The sequence below is a fragment of the Schistocerca gregaria genome, chromosome 2 (genome assembly GCF_023897955.1).
Source record: "Schistocerca gregaria isolate iqSchGreg1 chromosome 2, iqSchGreg1.2, whole genome shotgun sequence".
Lineage (NCBI taxonomy): Eukaryota > Metazoa > Arthropoda > Insecta > Orthoptera > Acrididae > Schistocerca > Schistocerca gregaria.
Window position 1 is genome coordinate 700,019,786 of NC_064921.1, and position 17,148 is coordinate 700,036,933.

The following is a 17,148-nucleotide window of genomic DNA, read 5'->3' on the forward strand; positions in this document are numbered from 1 at the left end:
CATGTAGTAATAATATTGTAATGAAATAACAAATAAGCTACTGCAAGCAACAGCTTCAAAACAATAGACGACAACTGATGGGCATCAATGAGTAGCCTAGTACTTGTGGTCGGTTTTTCATGTACCACCCTGTAGAAATAAAGGAACATCAGTTGTACATAGTGCCCATTTGCCTGACAAAAAAGAAGAAAGCAATGGAGATGAAATTTCAAAGGATGTTTTTATGGTATGTAACTGAATGATCTCCAAGTCAATAAAACAGTTCTTGATACATTAAATTTCAGGAGTGCAGCTTCAGTTTGTTGGCTCACTCCAAAGACAGCGGAAAGGTACATAGCCGAAACAGTAGAAGAAGAATTAAGAGTTTATTTGGCTTTAATCCCAAAATTTAAAGGATCAGGTTATTACACTGCAAAAACATGAAGATAAACAAAAGTTTTTGTTTGTTATTGATGTGAAGAATGGTGAGATACGATCTATGTTGAATACACGGAAAGTGAATCAGGCTTTTTAGCCTAAAAGCCTGATTATATACACTGATGAGCCAAAGCATTATGACTACCACCAACCATTTAGATTGCATGCTGTCTGTCAATGTGTTAGGTATGTGAAATGAAAGGAAAGTATGTAAGCGGAGCAGAGACAAATGGGGAATGATTCCAGTGACAATGAAGGCCACAAATGATGAAATCCACTGATAAAAGGCAGACTGTCATGGCCTGGAGTGCGGGAATTAGGATCCTGGAAAAAGCAAAGCTAATAGATTGGTTCTGTCCTAATGTTGCGGACATCCATGGAATGTATTTTAAGGACAGTGAAGTCAGGAGAGGCGACATAGTGTTGTGTGAAATGTTATCAAACTGTGTGACCAGAACCACACGGCTCGCTGAGGTGGGGCCCCTTGTATGCCTCAACATTACAGAAACCTGTACTGTATGTGTAACCAAAATAGTGAGATATCTGTGGACCTGCCAACCATATATGTGGTTCTTGAAGAGTGGCAGCAGACTTTTCAGTAGTTGCAGGTCGACAGTCTGGCAGTCTGGTCTGGTCTTGTAACATCAACCACCATGGCCTTGTTGTGCTGATACTATGAATGGCTGAAAGCAAGGGAAACTACAATCATTCTTTTTCCCAAGGGCATGCAGTTCTTGTGTGTAGTTAAATGAACCCATCATCTTGGGTACAATATTCAAGAGGTAAAATAGTCTCCCCGTTCGAAACTCTGGACAGGGACAGTCAGGAAAAACAAAACAGTCATTTTAGAGGTTAGAACTTGAATGTTAAACTCCTTCATCAGACAGGTAGTTTAGAAAATTTTAAAAAGGAAATGGATAGGTTTAAGGTACATATAGGGGGGAAAATTAGTGAAGTTTGTTGGCACGGGGAACCGAGTTTCTGGTCAGGTCAGTACACAGTTATAAATAAAAAATTAAATAGGGGTAATGTAGGGGAAGGCCAAGGTTCATCCTGGACTGTAGCACCACAGAAGAAGAATGTAGAAGTAGGTCTAATAATGAACATGAAAATAGGAATGCAAGTAAGCTACACGAACAGCATACTGAATGATTCATCATAGCCATGATAGACACGAAGCCAACACTCCCTGAAGTAGGACAAGTTTATATGCCAATTAGTGCTGCAGATAGAGAGACTGAAAAAATGTATGATGAGATAAAAAGTAATTAATCAGATTACCAAACATTTAACTGTGATGGAGGAATGGACTGGAATTTGATAATAGGAAAAGGAAGAGAAGGAAAACGAAAGGAGAATATGGACTGGGGGAAAGGAATGAAAGACGAAGCTGCCACCTGGTAGAATCTTCCACAAAGCATAATTTAAGCACCATTAACACTTCATTTGAGACTCATGAAAAAATACTGTATACAAGAAAGAGACCTAGAGAGGGATGCTGGAACCTTTCAGATTGATTATATAATGGTAATGCAGAGATTTCAGAACCAGATTTTAACCCATAAGACAATTGCAGGGGCAGGTGTGGACTCTGACCACAATTTATTGGTGATTAACTGTAGATTATAACAGAAGAAATTCCAAAAATGTAGAAAGGATTCTCAGGTTTTGGAGAGTCCAGGTTTGAATATCAACAATATTATGGAAAGGGTCGATTGTTACTCACTGTAAAGATAAATGTTGAGTTGCAAACTGACACAAATGTTACATGTTGAGATTTTGGCCAAAGCCTTTTCAGAAAGGGGGGGGGGGGGGGGGGGGGAATATCCAAACTCTCCCCATTCTCTAAACCTCACCAATCCTTTTTCTTCATCCCTATTCCTTCCCCTTCATTGCTTCTGCCAAAAGGAGCCACTGGCTCTATAAGCTTGCTAATTTTCTTAACTTTGACATCTGTGTGCACTCTTGCCACATCTAGATGAGCAGATTTCTCACATTCTTTTTTTTTTATTTTTTTTTTTAAATACATCCAGTTACATTCCACCTTTATTTAGCTGTAGTCTTATAGTTGACTATTCTTCCCAGAAAATATTTGTGAAAACATATTTTGCAAGCATTGGAGTGCTTAAAGTCCTTGCAAATGGCATGTAACATGGATCATGAATGAACAATATTCTGGCATCATCTATACCCAGTTTTATCTCACTGACATCACTGCATAATAAGTGCAAAGAAAAAACTAAAATAATATGATTTAGCAAATAAATACTTTTAAAAGTCTTACAATATGTTGTTAATATTTCCTCCAAAATATGAAGGGCACATTGGAATCTTAATAAATAAAATGCATAAACATTTTAGTGGCTCGCCTGGTTGAGAGCTGTACTTACTGCCATGTATGGTCGGCAACCAGCATCCCTTGTTCGTGCAATTGAGTCCACCAGCTGTCCTGAGATACCAAAGTCACAAAGTTTGATGTTTCCCCGTTTGTCCAACAAAATGTTACTAGGCTTCACATCACGATGTATGATTGCCAGTTTCTCTTTCAAATAGTTTAAGGCAGTTACAGTCTGTTTCAACAAAACTTTAGTGAGTAACTTACGATAACAATACAGACACTTTATACAAAAAGTCATTCTATCATTTACTAAAAGCAAACAATGATACAAACATGCTGGCAATAAAATGATTAACAATTTAAATTAACTAAACTGTGAAAAACAATGCAGTTCTATACTCTCCCCCCCTCCCCTTTTGAGCACATAATGGTATGGTAAATAAAACTTACGGCAACTGTTATTTTTCCTAAGATGCATTCAGGTATCCTTTGATTTAATTTCTCATAAATAAATTTGTAGAATTTGTCTAATGATGTATCCATGAGCTCCATACATATCCAACAGTCACCCTGCAACAAATAAAAAAAAAAAACATCATAAACATATCAGTCAGTCACAATAAATCTAATACAATAATTTAGTGATATTTAAAAATTTTAATTCCCTGTTTCTCATTAAAACCGTTTTTGTCATTTGCTTATTAACATGTCAGAGAAGAATTCTTGTTTATCTGACAAAAATCTTAAGATCTCACACAAATTTTATACAAGCACTAAGAAAAAATGCTTATGTGCGTCTGAGTTTAATTTATCAACATTGTGAAAATTTATATTTTTACTGAAGCAATATACAGAGCAATCTCATGATGATGATACAAACATTCAAGGATGATGGAGAAGGGTAAATGTATCAGTCTGAAGTAAAGAACCCTGGTTCACAAAAGAGAGTCAAAAGTTATAAGTAAAAAGCATTCTGATACCTCTAACAGTGGAATACATGTACCACTACTGTTGTCACTAAGATTGTTGGACAAACAACTTTCAGATGTGACCGTATGGACCAAAACAAGAAAAGAAGTCTAGTAAACAAGAGCAAAATGCATTCCTCACGAGCTATGAGCAATTGCTCATCTTCTCTACTGTGAAACATCTACTGAACAAGTTCCCAAAGATCTTAAAGGCAAGAAAAATATGAAAGCCAAAGGGCTTGCAGTAGAAGATATGTGTTTCACAGTATCAAAGATGACCAAGTAGTAGTAAACTGTACGTCAGCCTTAACTTTTACAACATAAACCAAGAAGCACAAAATAAGGCCACATTTCTCTTGTTAGCCACACAATGCAGGCAACAATGGTTCACATACATTACATTAAATTCCCCTCTGTGAGCACCTCTCTGTGTGTGTGGAGCTACCTGTCACTGTTTCTCACATATTTCAATGAAAACTACAAACAAAAAGTGTGTGGATATTGTTCCCCATTTCTTGCAACACAGTTGCAAGGTTTAGGACACTCCTCAGAGCCATTCAATGGAATGATCCTTACAGTGCTCATGCCATGAAGGAAACACTTTTGCTAATAAAGTACTTACCTTATTTGAATAAAAGAAATTATTCAGGTAGTGAAAGGAGACGAAAATTTAATAATCATCGGAGACTGGAATTCGATAGTAGGAAAAGGGACAGGAGGAAACATAGTGGGTAAATATGGATTGGGGGTAATAAATGAAAGAGGAAGCCGCCTGGTAGAATTTTGCACAGAGCATAACTTAATCATAGGTAACACTTGGTTCAATAATAATGAAAACAAAATTGTATACATGGAAGAATCCTGGAGATACTAGAAGGTATCAGATAGATTACATAATGGTAAGACAGAGATTTAGGAACCAGGTTTTAAATTGTAAGACATTTCCAGGGGCAGATGTGGACTCTGACCACAATCTATTGGTTACGAACTGCAGATTAAAACTGAAGAAACTGCAAAAAGGTGGGAATTTAAGGAGATGGGACCTGGATAAAATGACTAAAGCAAAGATTGTACAGAGTTTCAGGGAGAGCATAAGGCAACAATTGACAGGAATGGGGGAAAGAAATAAAATAGAAGAAGAATGGGTGGCTTTGAGGGATGAAATAGTGAAGGCAGCAGAGGATCAAATAGGTAAAAAGACGAGGGCTAGTAGAAACCCTTGGGTAACAGAAGAAATATTGAATTTAATTGATGAAAGGAGAAAATATAAAAATGCAGTAAATGAAGCAGGCAAAAAGAAATACAAACGTCTCAAAAATGAGATCGACAGGAAATGCAAAATGGCTAAGCAGGGATGGCTAGAGGACAAATGTAAGGATGTAGAGGCGTATCTCACTAGGGGTAAGATAGATACTGCCTACAGGAAAATTAAAGAGACCTTTGGAGAAAAGAGAACCACTTGTATGAATATCAAGAGTTCAGATGGAAATGCAGTTCTAAGCAAAGAAGGGAAAGCAGAAAGTTGGAAGGAGTATATAGAGGGTCTATACAAGGGCGATGTACTTGAGGACAATATTATGGAAATGGAAGAGGATGTAGAGGAAGACAAAGTGGGAGATGATATACTGAGTGAAGAGTTTGACAGAGCACTGAAAGACCTGAGTCGAAATAAGGTCCCGAGAGCAGACAACGTTCCATTAGAACTACTGACAGCCTTGGGAGAGCCAGTCCTGACAAAACTCTACCATCTGGTGAGCAAGGTGTTTGAGGCAGGCGAAATACTCTCAGACTTCAAGAAGAATATAATAATTCCAGTCCCAAAGAAAGCAGGTGTTGACAGATATTAAACTGATAGTTCGGTAATTTTCATAAGTCACAACTACAAAATACTAACGCGAACTCTTTACAGACGAATGGAAAAACTGGTAGAAGCCGACCTCGAGGTAGATCAGTTTGGATTCTGTAGAAATATTGGAACACATGAGGCGATACTGACCTTACGACTTATCTTAGAAGAAAGATTAAGGAAAGGGAAACCTACGTTCCTAGCATTTGTAGACTTAGAGAAAGCTTTTGACAATGTTGACTGAAATACTCTCTTTCAAATTCTGAAGGTGGCAGGGGTAAAATACAGGGAGCGTAAGGCTATTTACAATTTGTACAGAAACTAGATGGTAGTTATGAGAGTCGAGGGGCACAAAAGGGAAGCAGTCGCTGGGAAGGGAGTAAGACAGGGTTGTAGCCTCTCTGCGATGTTATTCAATCTGTATATTGAGCAAGCAGTAAAGGAAACAAAAGAAAAATTCAGAGTAGGTATTAAAATCCACGGAGAAGAAATAAAAACTTTAAGGTTCGCCGATGACATTGTAATTCTGTCAGAGACAGCAAAGGACTTGGAAGAGCAGTTGAACCGAATGGACAGTGTCTTGAAAGGAGAATATAAGATGAACATCAACAAAAACAAAATGAGGATAACACAATGTAGTCGAATTAAGTCAGGTGATGCTGAGGGAATTAGATTAGGAAATGAGACACTTAAAGTAGTAAAGGAGTTTTGCTATTTGGGGAGCAAAATAACTGATGATGGTCGAAGTAGAGAGGATATGAACTGTTACTGGCAATGGCAAAGAAAGCGTTTCTGAAGAAGAGAAATTTGTTAACATTGAGTATAGATTTAAGTGTCAGGAAGTCGTTTCTGAAAGTATTTGTACGAAGTGTAAGCATGTATGGAAGTGGAACATGGACGATAAATAGTTTGGACAAGAAGAGAATAGAAGGTTTCTAAATGTGATGCTACAGAAGAATGCTGAAGATTAGATGGGTAGATCACATAACTAATGAGGAGGTATTGAATAGAATTGGGGAGAAGAGGGGTTTGTGGCACAACTTGACAAGAAGAAGGGACCGGTTGGTAGGACATATTCTGAGGCATCAGGGGATCGCCAATTTAGTACTGGAGGGCAGCGTGGAGGGTAAAAATCATAGAGGGAGACCAAGAGATGAATACACTAAGCAGATTCAGAAGGATGTAAGTTGCAGTAGTTACTCAGGCATGAAGAAGCTTCCACCGGATAGAGGAGCATGGAGAGCTGCATCAAAGCAGTCTCAGGACTGAAGACCACAACAACAACCACCTTATTTGAAAACAGTTTTCCCCCAAACTAACCAACATTAGAGCGAAGTCTACAAAGAAGCCAAGGCTTACTCAAGGAATAACGGTATCTTGTGAAACAAAAAGAAAACTAGATCTGTCAATCTGAAACAGTTTTGATGTTGATACTATAGCACATTACAAGAAATACTGCAAAATATTAAAGACTGTAATATGGACATCAAAGCAAATACATTACAAGGAAAATATAGTCAAACCAGATAACAAAATAAAAACTATATGGGATGTAGCGAAGGAGGAGACAGGTAGAACCAGACATGAAGAGGGGCAAATAGCATTAAGAGTAAATGATACATTGGCGACAGAAGGTATAGTGTTGCAGAACTTTTTAACAAACATTTTATAGCTGTTACTGAAAAGATGTTGTTGTCAGGTTATGTAGATACTACCATGGGATACCTCAGACCAGACATGTCAAGTTACTTCCATAATATGAATTTGTCCCTCACTACCCCAGCAGAAGGAATGTCTATCATAAAATTTTTAAAATCAAAACCATCTAGTGGGTATGATGAAATATCAACAAAGTTAATGTGATTCTGAGTTAACTAACATATTAAGCTACCTGTGTAACCAGTCATTTATCAGTGGAATATTTTCTGAATGGTTGAAAAATGCTGAAGTTAAGCCACTGTTTAAGAAGGGAGACAAAGAAATAGGGTCAAATTTCCGTCCAATTTCACTTTTGGCAGCACTCTCAAGAATTTTAGAAAAGGTAATGTACAATCACTTTCACAACCATCTTATCACAAATAACATACCGTCAAAGTCGCAGTTTGGTTTTCTAAACAGTTCTACACTTACAGTGAAAATGTACTTCATTCATCAGACAAAAAATTGTAGGCAACTGATATTTTTGATCTTTCAAAGGTATTTGACTGTGTAAATCACAATATCATTTTAAGTAAATTAGAATAGTATGGTGTAAGAGGAAATGTTGCAAAATGGTTCTAATCTTATATCTCTGGCAGGAAACAATGGGTTTTATTAGGAAAGAGACATGTATTGTGCTAACAGGCATCATCCAACAGGGATCTTTAAAATCAAAAGCATCTAGTGGGTATGATGAAATATCAACAAAGTTAATTAAAGAATGTGTTCTGAGTTAAGTAACATACTAAGCTACCTGTGTAACCAGTCATTTATCAGTGAAATATTTCCTGAATGGTTGAAATATGTTGAAGTTAAGCCACTGTTTAAGAAGGGAGATAAAGAAATAGCATCAAATTTCACTTTTGCCAGCACTCTCAAAAACTTTAGGGGAAAAAAAGAAGGAAAACCAACCTTGTGGGGTCCCACAAGGTTCCATCATCGGGCCCTTACTTTTTCTCATGTATGTAATGACCTTTCACGAGTAACATTACAAGGTGCCAAATTTGTTTTGTTTGCCAATGATACAAACACTGCAATAAATAGCAAATCAAGTGTAGTCTTGCAAAGATCAGCTAATACAATATTTGTCGACATTAATCATTGGTTCCTAGCCAATTCTTTGTCACTAAACTTTGAAAAAACACACTACATGCAGTTCAGAACTTGTAAGGGGTGTCCCATGAGTACATGCCTAACATATGATGACAAGCAGGTAGAAGAAGTGGACAGTGTTAAATTCTTGAGATTACAGCTTGAAAATAAATTCAATTGGGAGGAGCACACCACAGAACTGCTGAAACAAATCTCTATTTGCAATTTGATTAAAAATTAAGAAGGTGGCATACTACGCTTACTTCACTCCATAATGTCATATGTGATAATTTTTTTAGGGTAATTCATCATGCCAAGCTGAAGTTTTTTGGGCACAAAAACCTGCAATAAGAGTTATATGTGGTGTGAACTCAAGAACATCCTGCAGAGGCCTGTTTAGGGAACTAGGGATACTAACTACTGCTTCCCAATATATTTATTCCTTAATGAAATTAGTCATTAAAAATATATCACTTTTTCAAACCAACAGCTCAGGTCATGGAATCAATACTAGAAATAAGAATGATCTTCGCAAGGATTTAAAGTCACTTACTCTTGTACAAAAAGGTGTGCATTATTCAGGAACACACAATAACTTTCTAGATCACCCCCCCCCCCTCCCTCCCTCTCTCTCTCTCTCTCTCTCTCTCTCTCTCTCTCTCTCTCTCTCTCTAACTTCTGCGCCATTTCAGTGCAATAATGTGTTCATTGTAAATAACTTTGTAGTAGTTCTATTATATGTATATTACCTTATAAACAAAAAAACATTTTTTAAATTTTAAATTTAGGGCATTAATGCAATCTTAGTAAATGAGTGTTGTAAAATAATCCTTTCATATAGTGTTCAGTAAAAATAAAATTTTAAAAAAATGGTGATCATTATTCCACTTGGGACCTGTGGAAGGTAAATTACCTTATTTGTTTTAGTTGCAAATATTTGTCATGTATTATTGTTTTTCTTACATGTTCTACATCCTGGAGGACCACCTCACTACAGATCAAGTGGAATGAAAGTAAATCTAATCCATGTTGTTACACGATCACAGCGTATTTTGCTCATTTCAATTTCTACAGCAGGATGTGGTGGAAGGCACACAGCAGATTAGAAAATCCTGTGCTGAGCACAGTGTTCTATCACTGATTCTACACTATCATGTTATAGTAATTCACTTGACAAAACTGTAAATTACATAGATACAGAATGGTTGGCCAATACTTAGTTTCATGAGGCAAAATTTCATTAGTGTCAATGCCAACATTTAAAAGCAGAGAAAAGTTTTCCTCACATTCAGGACTGTTAGTTCCTTACTAAGGGAGAAAAGAGGGATAGTTGTTGGAAGGGTAAGAAGGAGGGGCAGGTCACTCAGACTGGTCTGAAAGGAATCCACTAGTTGTAAGGATTGGTAATATTTTTTTTACTGGTATATTTTTATATTAGTTTTTAGTAGTATTTTACTCAATTATTAATTATAATTCTTCTTTGTCTTTGTCATTTTTTCATTTTAATTTTTCTACAGCTTCTTTATGGATTTCCTCTTATTCTTAACTGACTACTTATTCCACTTCTTCTTTCTCTTAATCCATGTTTACTTCTCACTCAGTCTTGTACAGTGGTTAAATATGTACTACATTTGAACTCCTAATGTGACCCCACTCCTCTCATTTTTGTCTCACTTTACCCACGTAAGACGTGCAACCGTTTCAAACATGAGTCTGAGTAACTGGCTCCTCCTTCCCCCCTTCCAAAACCTAACAGTTTTAAACGCTAGGGATAATTTTCTCTACTTTTAACATTTTCTGAGATATACATGTACATGAGATGTTCCAGTTTTTGATTAATTTATTGAGTAATGTACCTGTGTACGTGCGTTTTTGATGACTTTTCTGAATTACACATTGTGTGAATGTGAAAATACATCGCTCTCTTTTTCTGGTCTCAACAACACGCATAGTTTGGTGTGTGCCAGCATCCAGCAACCATTCAGCAGTAAGTTTGATACTGAGTCAATGTGTGGACACGTCTAGCAGGTTACACTGGTCATACATGTTATCTGAGTAGTATGGTTTATATTTTATTTGAAGGTGTGCCTGAATATCAGTGCACATGGTCATAAAAAACTTAATAACTATCATGATAGATGTTTTGTTGAACCAATAAAATACACGCTGTTTCTGTTCCACGTTGGTTGTCTTACGTATTAAGCTGTGACCGTCGCAGACGTTTTCCTTCTGAAGAAGAGAAATTCGTTAACATTGAGTATAGATTTAAATGTCAGGAAGTCCTCTCTGAGAGTATTTGCATGGAGTGTAGCCATGTATGGAAATGAAACAAGGACAATAAACAGTTTAAATAAGAAGAGAATAGATGCTTTGAATGAGATGCTATAGAAGAATAATGAAGATTCAATGGGTAGAACATGTAACTAATGGGGAGAAGAGGAATTTGTGGCATAGCTTGACTAGAAGGAGGGATCAATTAGTAGGACACATTCTGAGGCATCAAGGGATAACAAATTTAGTATTGGAGGGTAGCATGGAGGGTAAAAATCATAGAGGGAGACCAAGAAATGAATACAGTAAGCAGATTCAGAAGGCTGTATGTTGCTGTAGTTACTCAGAGATGAAGAGGCTTGCACAGGATAGAGCCGCATGCACAACATTGGGAGGGGTGGGGGGGACCTGTAGCTCATAGAATCCTGGTTAACATCCTGTAGGGAGGGGGGGGGGGGGGGGGGACACCACAAGGGGAGAGTTGAAGCTGCCTAGGCATTGCATTAAAAGATCCACACCTCCCACCCTCGTTATACACTGACTCTCATTGTAGGAATGTCAATTTTTTTTTTTATCCACCTCCCAAAATAACCTTGTACATAGTGTACCGACAGACATATAAAGAGTAACATGTTCATTGATAAATATGCATTCTAGTTTTAGTTCATGAACAGTTCAACGGAAGAAAATGCTGAGAACATCCATATTTAGCAATAGAATCCATATTTAGCAAAAATCAAGCTCCCCTAATTGCAGCATTCCAGTCCAACATGTGCAGGAAGTGAAGCACGCCCCTGACACATCCGCTGATGTAGAATAGAGGTAATCAACCCTTTTTACCTGCCACCCATTTATGTACTTCTGTTTGTAGTACAATTTACTAACTGCTTACCATTCAACAATAATGGTAATTTATAAAGTAGGGGAGTAACTTAAGTGTATAAAAATAATAAGCAGAGTTACAAAAACTCACAGTATATAATAATAGTTACTTACCAAACATAACATTTTTATTAAAAAGAGAACTAGGTTGACCACCATTGGTGTAGACATCCTTTTTCAGCATATAAATTTAGGCGTTACAACCACAGTGTTCTGTGCCAAAAACCTAGAGAAGGTTTTAGTTATTTACTGTTATGATGACTATGATCCGAATGTTTGAAACCACTGCTTTATCAGGTATTTATTAAACTCGCGTATTTCAACCTATGCCTATATGTTTTTTATACTGTATTTTTGTCTAGGAAAAGGTACAAAGATTTGGGATCCATTTGAACAGTAAAGTAATATAATGCTGGCTATATTGTGAAACAGCTTCTTTTCATTGTCTGTATTTTTAATGAATAACAATATTGTCATACATATGTAATGTGCTTTGTATGTTTTATATAACCTAAATGAGGTACTGAAAGAGCCTATTTTAGGTGTCTAAAATACACTTTGTATGACTTAAGAATCCAAGGTCACACTTGGAGTCTTATCAAAGGTTAAAATTTGAGAACACTTCAGGAATTCATATCAGCTCATGGCACGTATCCAGTGATTTTCATCAAACACATCTGAAATCTTTTCCATAAAATATGATCAGAAAGACAGAAACTAACATGTGAGAGCTATTTAAAAACTGCCATTTACATGTGTGGCACCTAAGGCATTTGAAAAATGTGAAACTTTTGAAGAATTTGAATCAGCTTTTTTTAACAAATATTGGTTGCACAACCATCAGTGGGTTACCAAAACATCATTATTGTCATCACAAAATTACACTCAGAAAGCAGTAATCATGTGAGAATATTTTCAAAAGCATTGGGATGTAAGCATACTTAGATGATTGAGTAAAAGATAATTAGTTAACAGAAATTTTAATTCAAAGATTGCCTTAACTGGTATGAGCAAAAACGGATTTGTCTGTGCACTATGAAACTGATGAAACGTGTCATTAGATTGCATGGATAATAATGATCATGAAAGGAGACAACATAAAGAGATGGAGTTTTGGTAGAGGAAACTGTAAGGCACGTTTTTCACCACATGAAGATAGTTTTCACATAAATTATGGGCCACCAAATCACTTTCACAGAAGGGAAAATGGAGCATGTAGAAATGCAGATTACAGACAACATAGGAAAGATTGTAACAGATGACAGACAAAAACAAGACAGATCGATGGGTTGAGAAAGGAATGATGAATGCTTACCAGTCTGACCTTCATAGTTAAAACTTTGTGCAGTATTGGGTGGGACTCAGTTCAAAAGTGTAGCTGTAGTCAACACGTCAGTACTTGCCATTAATAATAATCAGTGTGATATGGATTATGGCGTAAGAGATGACTTGCGAGAGTGGGAAGTTGTGACAAAGCAGGATGATTCTTTACATTGTTATGTTTTTCTTCCATCACTTTCTTTTTTGTATCTTCAATACTGTCATTTATATCACACATTCCCAGCACCTAAAAAGCTTAATTACTGACAACAACTATGGCTTTGCCTGGATATTCAATTTAGCAATTTTCTAATAGCAATGAAAACCAATAAAAGATCTGTGTTTGTAGTGTAATACTGAAAAAATTTCATTTACATCTATTCATGAAGACACCTTTGAGTTTATGAAACAGTACGCAACACACAAATTCTTTGTAATGTTTATTTAACTCAGAACTTGATTATAAACAATATTTTTAGTTTCCTGTCCAGAAGGAATGATGAATACATTCTTGAGTGAACCAATCCTTGAGTGAAAAAATTCATCGAAGAGAGAAACGTGGAGCTGTCATATCTGCTCCTCAGTATTTGAGACCGCCCCTGTGACTTGTTAATTGTAACTGCAAAAGCAATTCTTACTAGAAACCACAGACTCTTGACGAAAATACGAGAACTGTTGGAGTAAGGGTTATCTCCTGCACTGTGTGCCATACAATGATATGTAAGTGTAGGTGCATTCAGAGGCTTATGTGTATACTGTCTGAAAAGTGTGCTGAGTATAGAATTAGTAGCAAAGAAGTAATAAATTTTCATGCATCTCATTGTTTAAGGTATCATATCACCTGGACTATGATAGGTAGGTCATTCTTAGGCCCCACAGTAATGGTTGCCTTACAGTAAGAGATGTGTGTACCAAGTTTGGTTGAAATTGGTCCAGTGGTTTAGGAGGAGATGTGGAACATACACACACATATATATACATCCTTTTTATTATACAAATGGATTACATTATTTTGGTTTAGGATTATTATGAGCTACTTAGTTTGCTTGAGAAATGTGCTAAAAACAAAATATTGGGTAATTTCAAGTTTGTTATTGTTCATATGTAAACATACATATAATTACTGAATTCCTGATAATAATGCAGATGAACAAGCTGTATAAATAAATAAACTATTCATACAACCAACAATGAACATATATATTAGCAACACCTGTACTCTTTTAATTTTGAGAAATTAACATCATCTTTTCAAACATTGCTATTGCAACAGAATCACATATTTGTACAAACTAACCATTATAATTCCACAGAAATTATTATTATATCTCAAAGTTCATGCTAAAAATGAATCCTCTTTTGCTATTCGCCTACTCAGAAGTATAAAGCTTTAAAATTGTACTTTGTTAACATCTAACATACAAAAATATATGTCCCATGTTTGGTGTAACATTCGTGACAGAGAGTTTTTAAATAATTTAGTGAATGTTTTAAATGATAAATGATTAATTCGGCTGTGAAAATATTCTCAGTGGCTGTGTTAAACTTCAATTATGATTATCACCTACGGTGACAAAAGTGTGTTGTTGTCATAACTGATAATATGCATATTTTATTCATTCTGATATGATTATTTGATTGGAAGGACAGTGTAATGAATGACTTACATAAAATGACTTACTGTTTTAATGATTTACCTGCCACCCATAAACAACTGTGCAATCAAACAATATTATAGGACATCAACCAAGTGTGGTATGTGGTAACTCATTATCTGTGCGTAACTGAAATACATGAGACTCAAACTGGGCATAAAAAGTATTTTATACAGCATCCGAGTGCAATTAAAGTTTGTGCACTGCAACGGTGAATGGAGTAAACTATATTATCACAGTATTCCCATCACTAACTTTTCACCCAGTTTTGACAGAGGTGCTGCTACTGAGGGTAACTGTACTTAGAGAATAGATAACCTGCCAAGTAATACTGGAGATGTGTTGATGCTCATTATCGACATTAATGTTTATAGTATTACAACTGATGGACTTCTGGACAGTGGTAGCCAGATCAATACACTAACGTATAAATTGTATCTACAGTTAAGTGAGATTGCAGAGCTCCCATATTTTTGTGTGAGTAGTGCACGTATTATCAGTGCTGTGGAAAACAGAAGGAAGCTAATTATGAATTAGATGTTACTAAAGTGTTACATTGATGGCAAAGAACATGAGCAAAATTTCTTGGTAATTCTGTCATTATCTTTTGGGCAGGGACAGGATGTAAGTTGGTGAAAAAAGTGGATTTTGCTCTTGGCAAGGGTCATGAGGAAAGAGAAGCTGCATTTACAGAGTGTGTCATTAAGGAAGAGATTAACACTGTGCATGAATGAATTTACAATGTATTAATGTGGATAATGAGGGAACTGTGGCTCAGATAAATGTTATTGATTGTGCTAAGGATGAATAAAGTACATTGAAACATTCGAGCACATGCTCCATCTTGACATTGATGGGATGTTAAACCCATCTTCCTTTACAGTACAGTCAATGTTGCAAACTGCCCATGGTGCTTGTCTGATAGACATGCTGCTAATTCTTTAGCACTAAAAATATGTCACTCAACGTGCGTATAGTTAAAGTCACATATTAGTGAACGTTAGGCTGAGACCAAAATTCTTATCAGCCAATACAGAGCTGTTAAGATACACATTCTTCATCACCACCTGTAATTATAAAAGACATCATTGTTTAACAATTGGTGTGGTTCGGCTGAGCTGCCTAAAGATGATCATGATTCTGGGCCTTATGGTTCCCTGTGTGACAAAGCCGAGGAGGTTTGGTAGAGCTTGTGTGATGTTGGCATCAGGAAAGGAAGGGCTTCTTTGTGGAAAAAACGCAATTTGACTACTAGCTAACTAGAATATGAAAACACCACGACTGCCATTGTACTGCAATGGAAGTTGGGAAGATGGGCCACCTATTGTAGCATTACTGGTAATCTGCCATACCAGTTGCATAGACATTTGCAATGTAGCATTTATAATCAGTTCGCCTAAATTCCTGTATAGTATGGTGTGCTGTGGATGGTTAGACCAAACAGATGTAAATGAAACTTTGGCGTATATATTCAATAGTAAATAAATTACCACAGGGGGACACGTATGAGAAGAGATGCAATTCACTCAACAACTTTTGTACTGAATTGGTATATTCTATTTTGTTCACAACCTATTTGCTTGCTAACTGTAAGACTGTCAATTTGGTTGTCCTCTCTTGTTGAGGCTTGTATTTGTGAGTTTGCTGAAAATACTAAGTAAGAAATTACACAACCTTGGAACTGGGTTCTAGCCAGTGATATTTTGAGGCATTTAGTTTGGTTTGAGCTTTATGAGTTACGGTTAAGGAACTCTCTGGTCACACGTTCACATACCGGCATTCATTTTGACCTTTCACTGTGGTCCAGGGTTTGGTTCCTACCTGATTTATTTCCTTGCACAAAGGTTGGCTTAGACCTAAGTTTGCAAGTTGATTAACTATAATTCACCATGAATGATGATAATTTGGATATCATAGGGTGATTTGTCTAGCTCATTTCCAGCAGCTGTGGTGTGTTAAAATGAACAGGTGTTGGTAATGTGTTCATCACATTTTAATGAAGCTAGCGTATGGAAGGGGTAACAGTTGTGACAGTGCAACTTCTTGTCATTGTATGTCACATGTGAATTGTAGTTTGGCCATGTGCAACTAGTTGTAATTATACTGCTTATGGGTTGCGCCTGTGGGCATTGAACATTATAGACTCCTTTACAAGTTCTCATTTTAAGAGAGGTTTAACTGTGCACTACAACTGCTGCCCCCTCCCATCCCCCACCATTCTGAACTTGTTGACTAGAGTGTCTGTTGCAAAGTTTTTACCACTGAGCATGGAGTATTGCTTTTAGTATTAATAAATGCAATTTAAATGTTTGTTCAGTATTGTAAATGTTCTGGTAAATTATAATAATGCATACTTGAACAAAAATTACTTTGCAAAACCTACAGAGTATGTTATGTATATCAATTGTAATTATTGCTATCTTGGCTCAATGCTAATGTGATTTGTTTTCGTCGAACGCATAATTATCAACTTGAGTACAACAATTGTCCGAAGAGATATTCTATTTAAGTTTGTTGGTGAAGAAAGACTATTTGTAACTGATTGGCTGCAAGCTGCAGATGAAAATATACATGCTGCCAAATCAAGATCAAATGAAACACACGCCACATTGAAGGGTGCCCAAACAGTCCCATCAAAACACAGTGTAACCCTTCCCCCCC

At 36.5% G+C, this 17,148-nt stretch overlaps 1 protein-coding gene across 4 annotated transcripts in view; it reads right to left on the bottom strand.

Moving 5' to 3' along the window:
* The window catches only part of LOC126334789 (dual specificity mitogen-activated protein kinase kinase 4-like), a 123,672-nt gene that overhangs the window by 13,263 nt on the left and 93,261 nt on the right, over positions 1-17,148 (bottom strand). For all 4 annotated transcript variants that reach the window (XM_049997410.1, XM_049997413.1, XM_049997411.1 and 1 more), the window contains 2 exons: positions 3,206-3,325; positions 2,808-2,987 (listed from right to left, as the gene is read on the bottom strand). In XM_049997410.1, coding sequence (XP_049853367.1) covers positions 2,808-2,987; positions 3,206-3,325 — 300 coding nt within the window. The remainder of the gene's footprint in view (positions 1-2,807; positions 2,988-3,205; positions 3,326-17,148) is intronic.